Source organism: Juglans regia, chromosome 13 (assembly GCF_001411555.2).
Source record: "Juglans regia cultivar Chandler chromosome 13, Walnut 2.0, whole genome shotgun sequence".
In the NCBI taxonomy this organism is placed as follows: Eukaryota; Viridiplantae; Streptophyta; class Magnoliopsida; order Fagales; family Juglandaceae; genus Juglans; species Juglans regia.
The window spans coordinates 35,292,047-35,311,335 of record NC_049913.1 but is presented as its reverse complement, the minus strand read 5'-3'; the positions used below and the strand labels follow the sequence as shown (position 1 = coordinate 35,311,335).

Below are 19,289 nucleotides of genomic sequence, written 5' to 3'. Positions count from 1 at the left end.
AATGCATTTGTCCTCACTTGCCCCCAACCCAAACCCACCAAAATATAAACAGATCATACGTATGGTGCACCTAACTTCATTACACCCCCCCAAGCTAAGCTTGCTAACTTGTGATAGGTTTCAATGTGACTTTGTCCAGTTTTTATCACTGCCCTCAGTGCCTCGTGTGCATGGGGCTCCTGAGTTCAAAATAAGTGATAAAATGTTTTGGCTGGCATCTGAAATATGGTGGAATTGGAGGAAACTCTGAGACTTGTCCATCCCATAACTTTGCCACTTTTTCATCAATTGGTTTTCTACTAATACCGTTGTATGCACCGAGCCTGATAAATATGGTTTTAACAAGTTCACTCCCTCCCATTTAAGATTTCACGGCATAAGGGCAATTTGCCCAGGCCGATCTCTCTTTGGAGGTGAGAGATGAAAGGACAAGCATTTTTTAAACAGTCTATGATCCACAACAATAGCAAAATAGGGCAACTGAGCTTTCCAAAAGTGTCCACGATGCAATCCAAGCCCAGTCCATCAACCTAGACCACCATAAATGATTCTCTTCCTTGAAATAAGAAACAGAAGTTTATTTCAATCATTTCGCTGGTCAACATAATGTGAAATGACCAAAATACTCTACATTTTCCACTAAATGGATACCTACTTCAAGCACCAACCGTATAGGCTAGGAATACCGAATAAGAATAAGAGGGTGTTTGGACCTTAAGATCAGTTCAAATGAATTGAATTTTGAATGAATAGTAATGAATTGAGTAATAAATGAAATTATGTAAAACTTATTTAAACTAAGTTTAAAGTATATTTAAATATTAAGATGAGTTTAATACTTTTTATGAAAAATTAAAAAAAATTATAAATCTCACGAATAAAGATGTTTTAAATTGAAAAAAATTATAGACCTCACATGTAGAAATATTTTGAATTGTAATGAATTTAATAATTTAAAAATTGATTGTTTGAATGTTAGACTCAGTTTAAAGTTAGATTTAATTCAATTGAATTTGAGAACCGAAGCCTAAGCCTCCAGGCCTATATATATGTGCTCAGCCCAGTTCCATTGGTGAGCCCGGGCCTTGAAATTAATTTATCCCAAGTATCTTTTAAACCCTCTACTATCATTTGAGTAATTTATTCTAGACAACTTCCATCTCTTAACATAAAACAGTTACACCAAGTTGATGCGCAGAAAGTTTAAAATTCCCCTCCAATTAATTATAAAGGAAACCAACTCAAAAACACAACTTAACCAGCGAAGAAAGGCCAGTCTTTTTGTTCTGATAATAATGCAGATTTTCACATCCCAGATGCTCCAACCCTATCACGGGGAATGAGGCGTAGCTCCGAACCATGTTTCAGGAAGACATTACCTGCAAAGCACAACAAATTTGTTCTCCTGAGAAACCATGGTCTATATTGCAAACGACATATGCAAATAGTGGTGCACACCAGCAGTCATATGATATGGTGCGTTTCAACTTGAGCTTTTTCTTGCTAAAGAAAAAGCAAAAGAAACATCAATTGTAAATGACCAATCCATATCTAAGTGTTCAATTCATCCTCATAACCATGTTATAACATTTACCATGTAATGATAATGAAAGGGCACCTTGGTCATTTCATGAAGAACAAGTGTGGGGTATGTGATAGCTTTTCGTCCAACTTAACATCTCAACTAACAACAGGTGTACATTGCACCATTTTAGCATTTTATAGGTACCATGTGATGAAATTGAAAGTTTAGAGGGCACGTTACGAAAGGAAGTGGTAGTTCAAGGTGGAAGGTTGATTTTTATGGAATATATAAAACAGATGACAGAATACAAAGCCAGGCAGACTCAGAGCCTACAACCTTAGCTAGGAAACCATTCACAAGAGTAACACTTCATAGAGATTCTACAAGATGCAAATTGGACAAGGTACTAAACAAACTTTGTCAAATGTTCAACTCTAGAATCAATGCTTCGTGGATTGTAGGTGAATAAAAGGGGACAGTTGGATGAGGTATCTGATCGAGCAAAAGTAGTTGTGGAAGAGGAAGTGGCTTTTGTTTGTGAGATGGGTGAGTTTCATCTCAACTCATCATTACAATTTTTTCAAATCCCAATACAAAATATAATAAACAATTCAACTTTTTCAAATCCTAAAATAATAATAATATTAAAAAATAATATTTTAATAATATTTTATTATCTCAACTCAACTCACTTCAACATCCAAACACACCCAAAAGCTGAGCACACTCATCTCTCGATATAGTAATATTAGTTCTGAATCTGGTGGCTGGTAAGAATTAGAAGAACATCTAGAATCGAGAGATGCATTATCCTGATAGACCCTATTGGCTAACCCAGATGATTTTCCATGCAACCCCCAACAATTATCCACAAAATGATTACCATGACCACAGTGAGTGCATTTACAAGGTTCACAGCCTTGAGGTCGAGTCAGACTACTCCGAGTGCCATGGTCCCCACAGGTACCTCGCCACCACCACGGCCTTCACGGGAAGTTAAACTCCCATGAGAGGTAACAAAGGGAGACCTGTCACCATAGTCTTCAGAACTCAATTGAGAATTATTCCAAGACAATGTGGCACTGATGTCTGAAGAACACATCAGAATGCAATGGAAGCTTCAAACTATCCAAAATCTGAGCAGGAATAGGCTCATATTCTGACCTTAAGCTGATAAGGAAGTAAACAACATTTAAGTCTTCACATTGTTGCTGCATATGAGGAACATCAGAACTACCATGTTGATGTGTGTTCAGCCCGTCACATATACACATAAATAGGGAGAAGTATTCCTCTAAACTCTGAGTAGTGTGTTTTAGCCTCAAGTAATGTTTAAGCAACATAGATATGAACATTCCCAGTAATAGAATATACGTGTTCAAGATGCTCCCATACTTCTTTAGGGGATGTTTGGAAACATATCTCATCCCATCTCATCTCATCTCTTCTTCCCAAACATCATTCAAACACAAACACTTTCAAACTAATCATCACAATTTTTTCATAATAATCATTACAACTTTCCCAAATTTTCAAATAAAAAACAATTCAACTTTTTTCAAATCCCAAAACAAAAATAATATTTTAATAATATTTTAACTTTATAATATTTTTTATTCAACTTTTTCTCTCTCCTTTCCCAAAATCCAATAAATACTTAACTCAAACTATCTTACTACTATTTACAAAATTCTCATCTCATATCATTCCCTAAGCATCCCCATAGTCGTGTTAAAGTGAATTAGATTAGAACTGATACTAAGTTCAATGTTAGTCTACAAGAAGAATAAGATTTGCTTCCTGTTCCCAATGACCATTATCAGTTTCTTCAGGCTTCTCTTTAGTTTTTTTTTTTTTTTTGAAAGAGGCTTCTCTTCAGTTAAGAGGCTATGAAGTCCCTCGCCCTTCAAAAACACTTCAACACATTTGGCCCAAAATACATAATTCTTACCATTCAATTCCACAGGGGTCATAGACTCATAGGTGCATCAAAGCCAGATGCAACTGGCAATATTTCATATTTGGAACCCGTGAGAGCCAAAATAACACTCAAACCAACCCAATTAATAACAATCAATACACATTGAATGTGGATGAAAATAAAAGACATTAGATTGACTCAAAACCGAACAGGATGACAAATGTGAAAAATCAGATTTAACTTTTTTTTTTTGATAGGTAATAAAAAATCATATTAAATGCACAAAATTGGCTTGAACCAAACCTGAACCTGGCTGTACCGACCTAAACCAAGCTGAAGTAGTGGTTGCGAGCCTTGAATCAGGCCGAGATGCTGGATCAAACCTATTTCAACCAGATCAGACTATATTGGCCGAATTGACTTGTTGAACGTGCAAGATAGGGTGGGCTTGAATGGCCAGAGTTAATCAGGTTAGACTAGTTTGGGTTGGCTTGACCTGAGTCGAACAAGTTCAATCTATTAGTCTCATTTGATTTGGATCGAGCGGATCATAGAAGAGCAATCCGAGAGGAAGGAGAGGAGCAAAGAGGAGGGAAAAAGGAAATCAATGCTGTAAAGAACCTAGCAACCCAGCTCTGATACCATGGAGATTTTAGTTTCAAACAAAGGGTTTTAAAGAGAAGACAAATTGGAGAAGGAATAAATGGCTGTGTAGAGTCTCTGTTCTACATTCCAAATGTTGCAAGATATAAAATACACTTTAACTTCTTTTTTTTTTTTTGATAAGTAAGAATTTAAACACTTTAAAAATATAATGGCTAGAAAACGTATAAAGGGGTGCTTCGTGTTACATTACGAAAGCAATCATTAGATCCTTAATTGCTGTAATTGGGGGTTTCCACATTAACGCCTCGTTTGGATTCGAATGTGAGTTGAGATGAGTTGTGAATAGTAGTGAGATGAGTTGTAAATAGTAGTGAAATTTGTGAGTTAAAGTTGATGAATAGTAGTGAATAGTAGTGAGATTAGTTGAGATGGGTTGTGAATCTAAACCGGTAAATCTTTTTTCATTATTCCACCCTATCCATAACCCATTACAAAGCCCAACTTGCTTCTATAAAGATTCATATTTAACGGATCTGACTAATAAACAACAATGGCCATCAACCTACTGCAACTGTCCTACATTATTCAGCCTTAGGACTGCTCTACATCAAAACTTAAAAGATTGAGCATGACACGGATTGAGTTGATAATTCTAATGATGCATGCTCCAAACTCAATCAGCTAAAAAAGAAGTAAAAAAACACTGGTATGAAACTAGACAACTTCTATGAATACATCAATCACTTTCCATCTAAAATTACATATATCAACAAATCAAAAATAGAAATTCTCAGCTGGGAACCATAAAAATGTCGTCTCATATAACTTTGCTTAAGACTTCAATAGACATAGATGAACAACTCAAGAACAGAAATTGAAAGGAAGAACCAAAACTAAGCAATAGAACATGGCAATACCTGCACTTTGCTGAGGATTAATTCCAACACCATCTGCATGAATGAAGCAAACATGCAAAGAACAGAAAGTGAGAGATAATTAAAGACACAGGATGAACAGGCAAATATATCTAAGACTGTCTCTAAGGCTGCTAATATCTTGTTAATTGAGGCTTCAAAAGTTGAAAAGAGTAGATTTATAGTTGCTGAAGAAGTAACGAGAAAGATTAATAACCAGGCATTAATATGCTAAAAGTGAACATAACTTGAAAAGGAGCCACTTATAATTCTTTAATGTTTTTCATCTTAAAAGATGCATGATCTCGTACGTGCATTAAGATAATGTTTTTCATCTAATCAATACCAAATCATTATTCAAACACAAAAATCAATACAACTTTTACAAAATAAAAAAAAAAAAAATTAATATTAAAAAAATGTATTCAAACAATTTTTTAATTTTATAATTTTTTATCAATTTTTTCTCTCTCCTTTCCCAAAACCCAATAAAACATTTTCACTCAAACCATTTCACTACTATTCACAACATTTTGAGATACTCCAAGTGTCCAAACATGCTCTAATTATTTAACGTAGTGAGATTCACATATTATACATATATATATATATATATATATATATATTCTCTCTAAATTATCTTCATAGATTGTGGCTTAGCTTAAACTGAACCATAACCATACATGATGTTTTGTGGAACTACTTAAATTTTCTAGAACCACCAAAGCCAAAAAGCAATGAGAAACCAAATAGATGCAACTATGCAGGATTCAAAAATCCGAGCAATCTCTACTTTGCTATTCCCAGTGTTGCTTTCTATGCAAAATGAATCCCCCATCCTTACAAATTCAACTACTCTTCAGAATTGCAAAATAGACATTGGAGGTATCAAAGATTGGCTAGGATTGGTGTGCCGCTTTTCTTCCTTGGATTGTTACAAATAGAATCAAAGCTAACCCAACCAGAAGTGTGGTACTTGAGCCATGCCACCTATGATGGACTTAACTTGACAAGGGAGTCAGGGATTTAGAGGGGCGATTGTAATATCTTAGATTGTGTGATTGGTGTATAGGAAAGTTTTGAATGGGATCCCACATTATTTGGGAGGGAGAAGTTCAAGCCCTTTATAATGATTGTACGGGGCTCCAACTGTAACCTTGACTGGTCCTTTTGGAGTATGGGCTTAGATGTGTCTTGAGCCTTCCATGGATCTTCACACTGTGTTAGGAAACAATCATAGTAACTAGCATCAAATATTTAGGCATTCACATCCAATTAATCACTCCCTTAAGAAATTCAGTCCCGGGATTACTTAGAAAAGAACTACTGCAAAACATGTGAAATGATAACAATCCGCAAAAGTTTGCATTTTGAGACATCCAACTTTAACACCATATAATGACATTGTTCCCAGGAATATGAGTGTAGCATCTTTTCATAGATTGTACAAGTTTACTAGGGATACAATACGAGTCTCAACTAATAAAAAAGATGTAGTTTCCTAATAAAAGATATTGACTTAGAGTTCTCTTGTTTCTTTCCCCTAGATCATGTCAAATCTCTTGCAATTAGAAGACCACCTGTGACTGGCTAGCCAAAACACTCCTGGCTTAGACGAGTCTTTTTACAGAAATGGCTCGCTTTCTGTGTGTCTGCGAGGAATAATATATCTAGAGTACTCTAATCGATATCTCGAAGGTGTCCCATGTCGATTGGATTACGCTATAATTCCCTCGCGTAAATTACAATCTGATCAGTAATTGCCAAAAATATGTCGAGAACAAAATAGGAGATTAAGACGACGAACAACATGCAAGGCATGCCCTAGATAAAGAGGTAATTAAGAATAACCGTTGGTGATGATGGCGCTGGTCTGGGGAGGCACTTTGAACTCCTCAGCGGCGAATTTCAGAACAGCCGTGAAAGGGGCTGCCTCTGGTACGCTAAACCTGAGAGATTTAAGAGAAAATTGCGATGACCTGTGAATAATAATCACGGACAAAGGAGGAAGGAAAAAATAATACGAAGGGTTTGAATTCACGAACACTTTAAAAGGGAGCTTCGGATCAGAGGTGAGAGTCACTTTGAAGGAGACCTTTCCACCGCCACCATCACTCGCCATTTCTCCGACCTTAATCAAGGAATTCAATCAACTTCCAATTACGGACTTTCGTAATTCGTTCTTGTATGTCGCGGCGGCCACATTTGGCGTTCAGAAATTACCATACGCCCATTTATTCAACAGCCAATTTCGCGTATTTATAACGCAACAGGTTCTATATTAAATATTTAAAAATGTAATTTCAAGCTTGATTTTCAAAAGGAATTTATATTCACAGATAAATAATGTAGAGAGTTCTTAAAAAAAAAAATGTAGAGACAAGTTGATTTAAATCAATTAAATTTATGCTTTAGAAAAATCAATAGAATTTAAATACTAAAAATCAGAATGTGTAATAATTAGGGGTGTAACCGGTCCGGTCCGATCCGGTTTTTGACAAAATCTAGGATCGAACCGGTATGTACCGGTTTTGTATTTTTCAAAACCGATTACGCACCGGTTATCCTCCTAAACCGGTACTTCCGGTTTTACCGGTTTCCGGTCCGGTCCGGTCCGGTTTTCTTGTTTTTTTTAAATGTAAGTTTCACAATTTGTTATTATAAATTTGTTTATAAAAAAAAAATTAATTTAAAAAATATTGTTTTATACTTTTATTATAAGTTATATATTAGTATTAGTTATAAACTATATATTTAATATTAGTATTAGTTATAAACTTTTAGAGATTTAATATTAACATTTTATGTAATAATTTATAAATTATAATAAGAAGTTATTTCATATATAAATATATATAATTATATATAAAACTTTCACATAAAAAATTATAATTATACATAATATATAAAACTTATATATATTAATATATATATAATATTTTGTATAAAACTTATATATACAATAATATAAATATTTTTTTTTATATATATTTTTTTATCAACCGGTCCGGTCCGGTCCGAAAAATCCTAAAACCAGAATCGGACCGAAACCGGCCGGTTTTCACATTCTAAGAACCGGTCCCGGACCGAACCGGACCGGTTTTCCGGTTTCAACTTACACCCCTAGTAATAATCAAAATCTCAAAGACTGAATTAATTAAAGTGTCGTTTGGATAGTGAGTTGAAATGAGATGAAAGTTAAAAGTTAAATAAAATATAGTTAAAATATTATATTTTAATATTATTATTATTTTAGAATTTAAAAAAATTAAATTATTTATAATATTTTGTGTGAGAATTTAAAAAATTTATTATGATATAATAAAATGATATGAGATGAAACACTTTTTATATTAAACCGGGCCAAAAATTGGACTACAAACTCTCAATTGATGATAATTTTGAATGGATGAAGTCATATATGGACATAGGTGTCTTGATTTTTCTCTACTCAAAATAATTAATTAGATCTTTTTTTGCTTCTTGGAGGATAGTGATTAAAGATAATCCTTTTAATCAAATTAAATAAATTTATTTGCTTTTTATTCTCAATTTTTGTATTTTCTTAAATTTATCACAATAACTTTTATTTTAAAAAAATTAAAATAAAAAATAAATTATTGATTTGGGCTGTGGCTCTGACGGTATAAGGCCCAACACTAGATATTTTACTTAGAATTTATTTGCTAGTTCACACGAGTTTCACTTTCAATATCTTTGAATAAAGGCCGTTGGATCAAAATAGTTGTGACCAGCAGGATTAATATTACAAAATAAAATAAGAAAACCATTTATGTGTGGAATGGTAGTAACCAAATGATCAGCATTAATTCGATTATTTTTAATAACATAAAATGAATTAATAAATTATATATATACCAGCTTATATATAATTTACAGAATAATATTGTACACACATGATGTGGAGTACTATATATATACAGAAGCTCCAACCATCCCAAAAAAAAAAAAAAGAAAAAAAAAAGAAAGATATAGAATTTATTTTAATTAACTCATAGTCCACAAATTATTTAAGTATCAACATCGCTGCAAGAATAATCAGAGCCGACCATCTTCCATTAATCAAAGATTTTAAGCCTCTTGACGCGCTAGCGCCGCTGCAGACGAGCTTCTTGTTATGATACGTGCACACTTGTTGGCTCCTGATGACGTATATATATACACAAATTATATACAGGACATCATTAATTAATTTGTTTATGAACACGATCAAAGTCGGATGTAATTAATATATATATATATATATTTATATATATGCAAGAACATGATTGATTAAATGTCATGTATGCAGGAGCTGCCTGCTAGAGGCTAGGGAGGGAAATTAGAGAAATGATATTTATAATTATAGAGTATGCAAGTGTCTTGCATTATTTTTAAAACTGTGAATAAATATGAGATCTATATAAAAAAAATTATTTTTTTAATAACAAACCTAACTATATAATCAAAATTAAATTTACATTCCTATAAATTAATTAAATATTATCATATCAACAATGATGGTGAAAAGAATGTTATCCGTACTGACTTTTAAATAAAGAGAAATGATAGTTACAGTTGAGAATGTGCAAGCGCCGCATAATCACTTTAAAAAAAATGAACAAATACGGGACTCACATGAAAAAAATTAATTTTTTAATAGTAGACACCACTCTTTTTCAAAACGATTGTATGATACTTATGTACTACGACTGTTTGTAGTATTACTCTTAAATAAATTATAGACTAACTGTTAAATTTTGGTACACTACCATTTGTTTTTTTTAATTATAAATATTTCGTGTTGGTTCATCTATTACGAGAAATCTGATAAATTAAATGTTTATATTAGTCTATTCCCATTTTATTAAAACATATTTCAAAGCGGGATCAAACGTTAATTAAAAACAACAAAAGTTGGTGATGATATTATAAACTACGTACCTGGATGAGCAGAAGCTGACGACATAGTCGGTCCCGGAGCACGTAAATATACTGGTGGGATCATCGTACGCATAACTATAAGCGGTAGGGCAAGCCTCCTTAAACTTCTTCGAATAAAATGTTGGCTGACATGTAAGTGGATTCCCATGAACTCCTCTGCAACAATACTCATCCGTGTTGAAAACATCGCATGCGCTTCGGCATGCAATTACCTTCCCGTTGGCTTTCAAGGATAGCTCCGACGGGCAGAAGGTCCTCAAGTCGCCGTCGCATCCGGCAACGCTGCAGTTTCCCTTTCCATTGATGGGTGTAACACTCATTGGCAAGTTAAAGCCGTCGACAAGGCTGACATCGTAGAAGTCAAGTGCTGCGAGGGTGAACTCGGCGAGTGAAGCCGGGGGATCCCCGGAGGCTCCGCACTTGAGGGAAGAACCGCAGGCACCGGTCTGGCATTTGCCGCTGCCGTTGCTGTCAAATTTACAGCCGGTTCGACCCCATATCCGCCCGGACCAACTCACCGGAGCGGTTAAAACTATGGATTGGCCTGGTTTAAGCTCAAAACCACCGCCATTAAAGTTCTCCCCTGGTGTAACTGCAGGCCAGATTGTCTCTTTGCAGTTGTTTATTATGGTGAAGACTCTTGCGGACTCAGAAAGTTTGGTTCCTGCATCCATGATATCCATGCATGCCCATCATTAATGTTTAAAATGTAAGGAACAACCTAAGCCATAACTGTACGTAAAGAGAAATCCATAGATAAAAGAGATCGAGAATCAAGCATGCAGAAGGCAACAAGAAGGCCGAGAAATTAAACAGGTTTACCTGATGAAAGTATAAGTAGAATAACGCAGAGAACGGGTAAAAGCACCTTAATATCATGAAACGCCATGTCTCCTTGATTTCTTATTATGGCGGGGGGCTAATTAGAAAATTAACTAAGACACAGGAAGAGATCGTGGGGCTGCAGCACTTTATACAAACGTAGATAGGGCATGGCGGGGCGGGGGAGGAAGAATAACTTGTGGAGTGAGGTATATGCATCATGTAGCGGATTATCAAAATCATATATTTAATTACTCTATTCTTCGGGGAAAACTTCCCATTATGGACTGTTTGATGCTTTACCTGATCCATGAATGCAAGTTTGTTCTGGTTCCATTCTTTTCCTCGCGTGAACTTTTCTGCTTTTGTAACCGGACGTACGTGGAACGACAAGGTCGATCTACCTCGTATTCCAGCAACATTTAGCAAGTCTATATGTTTGACCAAAGAGAAATACTCTAATTACAATAATCACGTAATTTGATGTAATTATTTATATTATAAAATAGATCACTGATCAATTACATAAAACCACTCAATTTATATAATTATTTTTATAAGAAAAGTCTTCTTACAAGTAAGTTTACGTGCTTAACCGCAACTCAATACTGACATATAATGCATCTATTTAATAAAACGGTACGAATTGAAAATAAAAATAATTTTTATAAGATAAAAAACCTTATTCTTCTCTTAAAATTTTTCTTCTTTTATATTTTTTTCAATAAAATATCATATCAAGATCGATACCGCTGATTTTTACGTAATCTCCTTATAACTGTAACACTCCTCCGCTAAAATGCTTGGCTGAAAGGCTGAATTCTTTTTGGGATAAGACGTTAAAGGGCCGGGAGAAGCACCAAGCAGAGAAAGAATTTGGGAAGCCCTTGAGGCCGCTCGGCTGGGTGAAGTTAAGGCCCAAAACGAACGGGTAAATCCATTCAAGTTTCATGCTATTTAGTACTTGTAATTAGCTTGTGCATATGATCCTCATTAATGAGAATCGAACATGCAGCTAGCATTGCTCCCCATCCAAACATCCCAAAAATCATTAACTGTTCATTAGGAAGTTGAGAAAACGATGTGCTTAAAAGAAGAATACCAAGTCAAAGTGGGCGCGGGGCGGGGGGGATATTCGATCGGCTGGTTTCTTTTGGTCCCCCTTTGCTAGCTAGTAGCTACTATTGCATGCGTATATGGGTTTCTTATTAGGTCCATACTTGCACATGCAAGGTGTGTTTGGACCTACCGATTTGGACAATGTAACAATTGGGTTATCAAGTATCATCAACATCAAAATCATTAATGCTCCATTGAAAAGAAAAGGACTTTGATTTTTCGATGCTTTATGCCACCTTTCTTTAGATATGACCTTGCATCTCTTGTAACTATCTATCATGTTAGAAAGCAATTACATATGTATAAATTTGATGGGTTCTCCCAATAAATTGACCTCAATAAATTATGCAACCTTTTAAGATCGTGAATTATGAAATCAAGACGACTAGTTTAGACAGAATAATTTGTTGAGATCGAACTCATCCCATCTAGATCAATAGATTGATTTGTCGAGCTAGATCAAACTTTTGTAAGTTAAGTCTCATCATGTCGGCAACATGAATGATACTATATTGTATATAAGTTCAAATTTATTGAAAATTATTTGAAAAAGCTAATCTCAAACTTTAAGGAAAACATATCTTCTTCTTTTCTTTTCTTTTTTAATTTTTTTTAATTTTATTATTATTTTTCTATATGTAATACACCAAATTCATCAAAATACTATACTTCTCAGTTTACACATGACACTAAATAATATAAATTTGTACTTCCAATAACCTATAAATGGAAGGGCATTTCCATATGGGATGGAGGGTGAACGTTTATCGTACGTCACTTCGACTTTCTAGAAAGAAAAGGTATTAATGCTTTCATGATTTTTAATTTATGATTGGTGGAATAATCGAAATGTAAATGTTGGTCAATTATTTTACTCGGTACAATCAAATGAAAATTAAATATTGTTCATCATGAATTCTAGGAAGCATTACCCAAATGTAGGAAAACCCAATGAATTATAGAGATATTGTTACTCATTAAAGTGCTTCAACTTCAAGATATCGGGAAACTCAGGACTCGGTTGGATAGATAAATCATCTTATCTCATCTCATCTTATCATTATAACTTTTTAAAATTGTCACACAAAATATAATAAACATTTCAACTTTTTCAAATCTCAAAATAATAATAATATTAAAAAATAATATTATAACATTATTTTATTCAACTCATCTAAAACCATCTCATCTCATCTCACCATTTAAACGAGTCTAGCTCTCACTTCTCACTTCTCAAAGATAAGTGGCTATGTATAGGTGTCAAACACATCTTAATCTATCTCAAATCAATCATTGATGAGACTCATTATTTTTTCAACTTTTCATAAAAAAATAAATATATTTCAACTTATTTTATACATGCATTTAAATATATCTCAATGAGAACCAGAAAATACTATTATTCACATATCAACTCAGCACTCAAACACAACTTTAAGTACAATATTTTTTTTCGAGAAAAAAATTGTAAAGAACAAGATGTTTAGCAAGTGTTTTAAATAATTTTTTTTCTAATTATTTGCTAATATGTAATGACTGAAAAACAAGATTTTGGGGAAAAATACATAACCCCCACCATGATTTGCACTCACCTCTACCAAATTATTAAGAGAAATAATTTAGTTATAAAAAGATTTTAGAAAAATAAACTTATAAACAAATACGATTTCATGTGGTACGTTAAATCATAAAATTATCAATTTTATTATAAAATAGATCTAATATATGTATCACATCAATTTATAATTTTACAAAATAAAATCTCTTTGCAACTGTAATATTACTCAATTATTAATCTGGACAATCACTACGCTCCAAACTACCAAAAAATCTCAATGTACCGTACCCCATTTTCTCTTTAAAAGATCAAAGGTATACTCGATAATATTTTAAAAAAGAAAAGTACCATAAGAAAAAAGAAAAAGAAATACGTGTATTTTCTTTTTTTTTTTTTAAAATAAAATTATAACTTTTAATGAAGGATACTTGTATCTTTACATAGAGGTTATATATGTTGAGATTTTTTAGTAGTTCAAGGAGTGATTGCCGAAATTGATAATTTAAGAGCATAATTATAAATTTGATGATGTTAGTCTTATAAACTAAACTGAATTAGTTAAAGCTCATATTATGACCACCTTTAAGCCTTATCTTAGGCAAATTAATTGTACCTGCAGATATTATATTGTTTTTAGGAGTACTGTTATTCTAATGCTTTTACACCACAAAATATTACTTACGTGACATAATTTAATTTAAAAGATAAATTTTAAAGAGTTTTGATACTCATCATCTCCATACATACAGTACCACATTTATTTTTATTTTTAAGTTTTTTATTTTTTAATTTATTTTGATTTTATTATTCTTAAACTAATTCAGTTCTTCTACTTATCATATATATACTACATATTTAATAAGAAAAAAAAATTATGTGTGGTGTGTGGTGTGTAGTGTGTGCTGTGAGAATGATAAGTAAAATTTTTCTAAACTTAAATCTTACAAATCAAATAACACTTTTTTTTTTTTTTTAAATAAATCCAATTTCATTCATAAAACAAATCAAATACATAGTCACCAAATCAAATCTTACTATTTAATTAAGTGATGTGGATGGCGTGTAAATTATGTTATATAAGCAGTATGTAGAGGTTTTAGAATAGCAGTGCAAGTACTCTTCTTTTCAATGCCCTATTTTGTTTTCAATTTCCTCTTCCTCCTAATTATTTTTGTTTAAAGGGGCTGATTAGTTATTTCATCCGAATATTTGCATGATCATTTGGATTAGATCCACTAAACTTTTCAAAGAATTTTATTCTGTATGGTCGTTGTTAAATCTAACATAATATTTTCAAGTTAAATGGTCAACATTTTATCAAATTAGTATTTAATTATTCATATATATATATATATATATATTAAAGAAAAACCAATAATATTATAAAAGTAACAGTATACCTATGATCAATGACACATGACAGCATCTCATCTACAAAAGATTCATGACAAATGGTATCATCATTCGGTCTTGATCGTTAAGATGGATGAAAGATATTTATTATTATTTTTTATGACAAGAAAATTTGGAGATCATGCAAATACAACATATATTTTTTTTGAAAAATTCTATACATAAGTCTTACATTCATGCACACCACTTAAAAATATGTGAATTTATTCTTTTACCCTCATATTTCATGAAATATGAAATATGAGGATAAAATAGTAAAATCACATTATTTTTTAAGTGGTGTGCAGAGTGTGAGATTTCTGTATAGCACAACTCTTTTTTTTTTATCTAATTAATTAAATTATGGATATGTGTAATATTGCGTCCGCATCATATAAAATAACTAAATTATTGACTTTTTACCGATGAGACATCCGTAATTGATCTTGTAATTGAGATGGTGAGATGAGATGATATGAATTGAGATTATTTATAAATAATAGTAGAATTATTAATTGAAATTAAATGAGATAAGGTGTCACCTTTGTATCCAAACAGCCCTCGGAGATAAAATGTGTTTTAAAAAAAGTCATTATATTTTCTGGGGTTAGATCTGATCAATTTATAATTAATTACAGGATTAATTAGACACGTTGGTCCAATAATAAAAAAGAAATTGCAAACGAAATGTGAGTTTAGTAGGCGCACTTAAGATCATGATTAGTGGGTGCTAAATCCATGGCCCAAAGACCTAACTTTGAGAAGAGGATATATGTTTATTATTGGATCTTTTCTGAGAAGCCAGTTGGCACACGTGTGTTACTAATCATGTTTAGCACCACAGCCCGCCCACCTCAAACCAAGTGTAATCATTCACTCCATCTTCTTCATGACTCGCCCACACACAAGCACTCACACTCACACCAATGAAACCTTTTCTTTTCTTTTTTTTTCTTCCCTATCCCCCCACAATCTCCTTCTGACTATTAAAAGTTTCTCTTTTTTTTGCCTTTAACTTTCCATATACACATTCATGTTCAGTCCTTTTTACATGGGCTCTTTCACATATGGTGGGCCATCCCGCTCGTGCAGTGCATGCAACTCTGGGCCCATTCAAGCCCATAAATGGAACTTTGCATTTTTTTTTTAATGGAAAAAATGAAAAATGCTCAAGAGAAAGTGAATATTGCATGTCACCTGTAGGGGACATAACTCTATCACCTGCAAATGAAGCAAGGATAAGTAGAGTACTAATTAGCTGAGTAGAGTAGAGTAGAGCAGAGCCGCATGTTACATGCACGGAATTTGCATTCACACTCCTAAATGGGTGACCCAGTTATGGTTGCCATCTGGGTGATTTTATTAATTATTGTTTGTAAAAGTTTTTTGAGTTTTTTACAGGGGAAAGAGAAGCAGCATAAGAAGTGGCAGCAGGAGCAAAGTGAAAAAGAACTTTCTCTATCTCTATTTATAGGGAGCTAAATTAGTCCATTGCTTCCCTAACATCACAAACAAAGTCTATAACAATGGCTTCTGAGAAGGTTGAGACTGTTATAGCTGGAAACTATGTCGAAATGGAGAGGGAAGAAGACGATCCCAAGTTGGGTAAGAGCAAATTCTCACGGATGTTTTGGCATGGTGGCTCCGTCTATGATGCGTGGTTTAGTTGTGCTTCAAACCAGGCATGCACTTGTTCATCAAGATTCTAGATTTCCTTCTTTTTTTTTTTTTTTTGAACTCGGATTGTAATGGAAAACTTCAGTACTATATGTTCATTTACATGTGTTTTTAATTAATCTCTCGTTCAACGCAGGTTGCACAAGTGCTCCTCACACTACCTTACTCATTTTCACAACTGGGAATGGTATCTGGAATCATTTTTCAGCTTTTCTATGGGTTGATGGGAAGCTGGACTGCCTACCTTATCAGTGTACTTTATGTTGAGTACAGAACTAGAAAGGAAAGAGAAAAGGTTGATTTCAGGAATCATGTTATTCAGGTAAATTATATATCTCTCCCCCTTAATTATTATGCATGCAGGTAGCTAGCTAGCCAGATGTGAAATTAAGAACACATGATCATATCATTTGCTGTTTCTTCTAATGCCAGCAGACCAAAATCTTCCTTTCTCATGTAATTTCCAGCTTTTCTCACTTTTAATTGTTTGCAGTGGTTTGAAGTTCTTGATGGGCTGTTGGGGAAACACTGGAGGAATCTAGGCCTCTTTTTCAACTGCACTTTTCTTCTATTTGGATCTGTAATTCAACTAATTGCATGTGCAAGGTGAATTGCAGAATTATTCATGATTTGCCATACATTTTGCTTACATCTAGCTTGATTCATGTTATTCACCTTATACATTAATTTGCTGCAGTAATATATACTACATAAACGACAATCTTGACAAGAGAACTTGGACTTATATCTTTGGCGCATGTTGTGCAACAACTGTCTTCATCCCATCATTCCATAATTACAGAATTTGGTCATTCTTGGGTCTTATCATGACCACTTACACTGCATGGTATCTCACCATTGCTTCCCTTATCCATGGGCAGGTAATAACAGAAGTACCAGAAACCAATGCAAATAATATATACTAGCATATATAATTTTCTTTTTATCATTCATTCATTCATTCACCTTTTAAGTTATTTCTCTCTCTCTTTCTTTTGTATTTGAAGGTAGAGGGAGTGAAGCACTCAGGTCCAACAACAATGGTTCTCTACTTCACCGGGGCAACCAACATTCTCTACACCTTTGGCGGACATGCTGTTACAGTGTGAGAATTCTTTATACAAATTCAACACAAGCACCATACAATATATAACTTTGGATGTCGAGTAATATACATTTCACATGCCGGCCCATGATCATAGCTAGGAAACTGTTAACCATAAAAGAGAACATTTTTCCTGGAAAGCTCGTACGAAACATGTCAGATTTCTCCAAATTGGATGGATAAGTTGACCATATTGAGCACGGACAACGGGACAAACACTAATTAGTGTATGATTAATTGAATATATATCTGGTACGCTCATGTGAATGTGAACTGTTTTGATTTAGGGTAAATTTAATTTACAATATTAATGCAGGGAGATTATGCACGCAATGTGGAAGCCGCAGAAATTCAAGCTAATATACTTGATAGCAACACTCTATGTGCTCACCCTAACTTTACCATCAGCTTCTGCTGTTTATTGGGCTTTTGGAGACACGCTTCTCACCCATGCCAATGCTCTCTCTTTGCTACCAAGGACTGGATTTAGAGACGCTGCTGTCGTCCTTATGCTTATTCACCAGGTTAATTACTATCATGCATGCATATAATTCCTAAACGCTTAATTAGACTAATGGGATTTTAGTTCATGATTTAGAATCTTGGAAATCTAAATGATATTTTTTTGGGATGTAAATGTTTGATATTCTTTGCAGTTTATTACGTTTGGATTTGCTTGCACCCCACTGTACTTTGTGTGGGAGAAATTCATTGGGGTGCATGACACAAAGAGTGTGTTCAAGAGAGCTCTAACTAGGCTTCCAGTGGTGATCCCAATATGGTTCCTTGCAATCATTTTCCCATTCTTTGGCCCCATTAACTCAACTGTTGGATCTCTTCTGGTCAGCTTCACCGTTTACATAATTCCAGCCCTAGCACACATGGTGACCTTTGCTTCTGCAGCAGCTAGAGAGGTTTGGTTTTGATCTGTTAAATTAACTTCGTTTCTGTATTAGGATAAGCCATTTATTACTTGCATGACAAATTTGGAGAAAGTATTGGGGGAAAAAACTAAAACTTATCTTCTACTTTTGTTCTTAATTGACAGAATGCAGTAGAGAGACCACCATCATTGGTAGGAGGTTGGGCTGGATTATACAGCATGAACTCCTTTGTTGTGGTGTGGGTATTGATTGTAGGGTTTGGATTTGGAGGATGGGCAAGCATGCTCAATTTCGTACGCCAAGTTGATACATTTGGTCTATTCACAAAGTGCTATCAGTGTCCCCCACACAAGGCTTGATGAGTACCAGATCAATCACCTACTTTTTTTTCTAAAAAAAAAAAAAAAAATTACATATATGTAAGCGTGTAAAGAGATTGGCATTTGAAGTTTTCTTTTTTTTCCTCTCTTTTTCTCTGTGTCCTTGTAGAAGCTGGTATGTTGATGATTTTCAGAAAAGGTGTGAAGGCCATCATGCATCATGGCCACCCTTATACGTACGGACCTACAATTGTAACTTTGTGTGCCGATCGATTAATCTTGATCTTGTTCTATTTTTCTAAATGCAACTCCCTAGCTTGGTTCTTTTATGGGATTGACTTTAGTACTCCTATATATATCCATGTGTATGATAAAACTTGCTCAAATTGTTCTATCATTCCGAATTCTTGAAGAAGATATGTACGTACACTGTCCAAATCAACTGGATATATAAGAGTAACATGCATTGATCTCACTGTTTTTCTGAATAAGAACCTAGACC

The 19,289-nt window shown here is 33.8% G+C and overlaps 3 protein-coding genes across 3 annotated transcripts; 1 reads left to right on the top strand and 2 right to left on the bottom strand.

The window, feature by feature from the left end:
• Positions 1-1,012: 1,012 nt before the first annotated feature.
• On the bottom strand, positions 1,013-7,193 carry LOC109013661 (ubiquitin-fold modifier 1). Its single transcript, XM_018995818.2, has 4 exons — positions 7,012-7,193; positions 6,818-6,915; positions 4,970-5,002; positions 1,013-1,379 (listed from the first exon to the last, which is right to left on the bottom strand). Exons 1-4 carry the CDS (start codon positions 7,086-7,088, stop codon positions 1,306-1,308), a joined length of 282 nt encoding a protein of 93 aa, XP_018851363.1. The 5' UTR covers positions 7,089-7,193; the 3' UTR covers positions 1,013-1,305.
• Positions 7,194-8,850: 1,657 nt separating this feature from the next.
• LOC109013660 (pathogenesis-related thaumatin-like protein 3.5) lies at positions 8,851-10,863 on the bottom strand. Its single transcript, XM_018995817.2, has 3 exons — positions 10,733-10,863; positions 9,911-10,574; positions 8,851-9,129 (listed from the first exon to the last, which is right to left on the bottom strand). The coding sequence occupies exons 1-3, from the start codon at positions 10,797-10,799 to the stop codon at positions 8,994-8,996; spliced, it is 867 nt and encodes a 288-aa protein (XP_018851362.1). The 5' UTR covers positions 10,800-10,863; the 3' UTR covers positions 8,851-8,993.
• Positions 10,864-16,164: 5,301 nt separating this feature from the next.
• On the top strand, positions 16,165-19,125 carry LOC109013658 (auxin transporter-like protein 3). The gene is made up of 8 exons (XM_018995816.2): positions 16,165-16,483; positions 16,615-16,800; positions 16,972-17,084; positions 17,176-17,359; positions 17,486-17,583; positions 17,900-18,107; positions 18,240-18,497; positions 18,632-19,125. Exons 1-8 carry the CDS (start codon positions 16,328-16,330, stop codon positions 18,824-18,826), a joined length of 1,398 nt encoding a protein of 465 aa, XP_018851361.1. The 5' UTR covers positions 16,165-16,327; the 3' UTR covers positions 18,827-19,125.
• The last annotated feature ends 164 nt before the right edge of the window (positions 19,126-19,289 follow it).

Coding starts and splice junctions, on each gene's coding strand:
- LOC109013661 (XM_018995818.2), bottom strand. CDS start 7,088: ATGGCGAGTGATGGTGGCGGTGGAAAGGTCTCCTTCAAAGTGACTCTC. Junction 6,916..7,011: donor CCGAAGCTCCCTTTTAAAGT/GTTCGTGAATTC, acceptor TAAATCTCTCAG/GTTTAGCGTACCAGAGGCAG. Junction 1,380..4,969: donor TAATCCTCAGCAAAGTGCAG/GTATTGCCATGT, acceptor TGTGCTTTGCAG/GTAATGTCTTCCTGAAACAT.
- LOC109013658 (XM_018995816.2), top strand. CDS start 16,328: ATGGCTTCTGAGAAGGTTGAGACTGTTATAGCTGGAAACTATGTCGAA. Junction 17,584..17,899: donor GGCGGACATGCTGTTACAGT/GTGAGAATTCTT, acceptor ATATTAATGCAG/GGAGATTATGCACGCAATGT. Junction 18,108..18,239: donor TCCTTATGCTTATTCACCAG/GTTAATTACTAT, acceptor TATTCTTTGCAG/TTTATTACGTTTGGATTTGC.
- LOC109013660 (XM_018995817.2), bottom strand. CDS start 10,799: ATGGCGTTTCATGATATTAAGGTGCTTTTACCCGTTCTCTGCGTTATT. Junction 10,575..10,732: donor TCTACTTATACTTTCATCAG/GTAAACCTGTTT, acceptor TCATGGATGCAG/GAACCAAACTTTCTGAGTCC. Junction 9,130..9,910: donor GTCAGCTTCTGCTCATCCAG/GTACGTAGTTTA, acceptor ATACGTCATCAG/GAGCCAACAAGTGTGCACGT.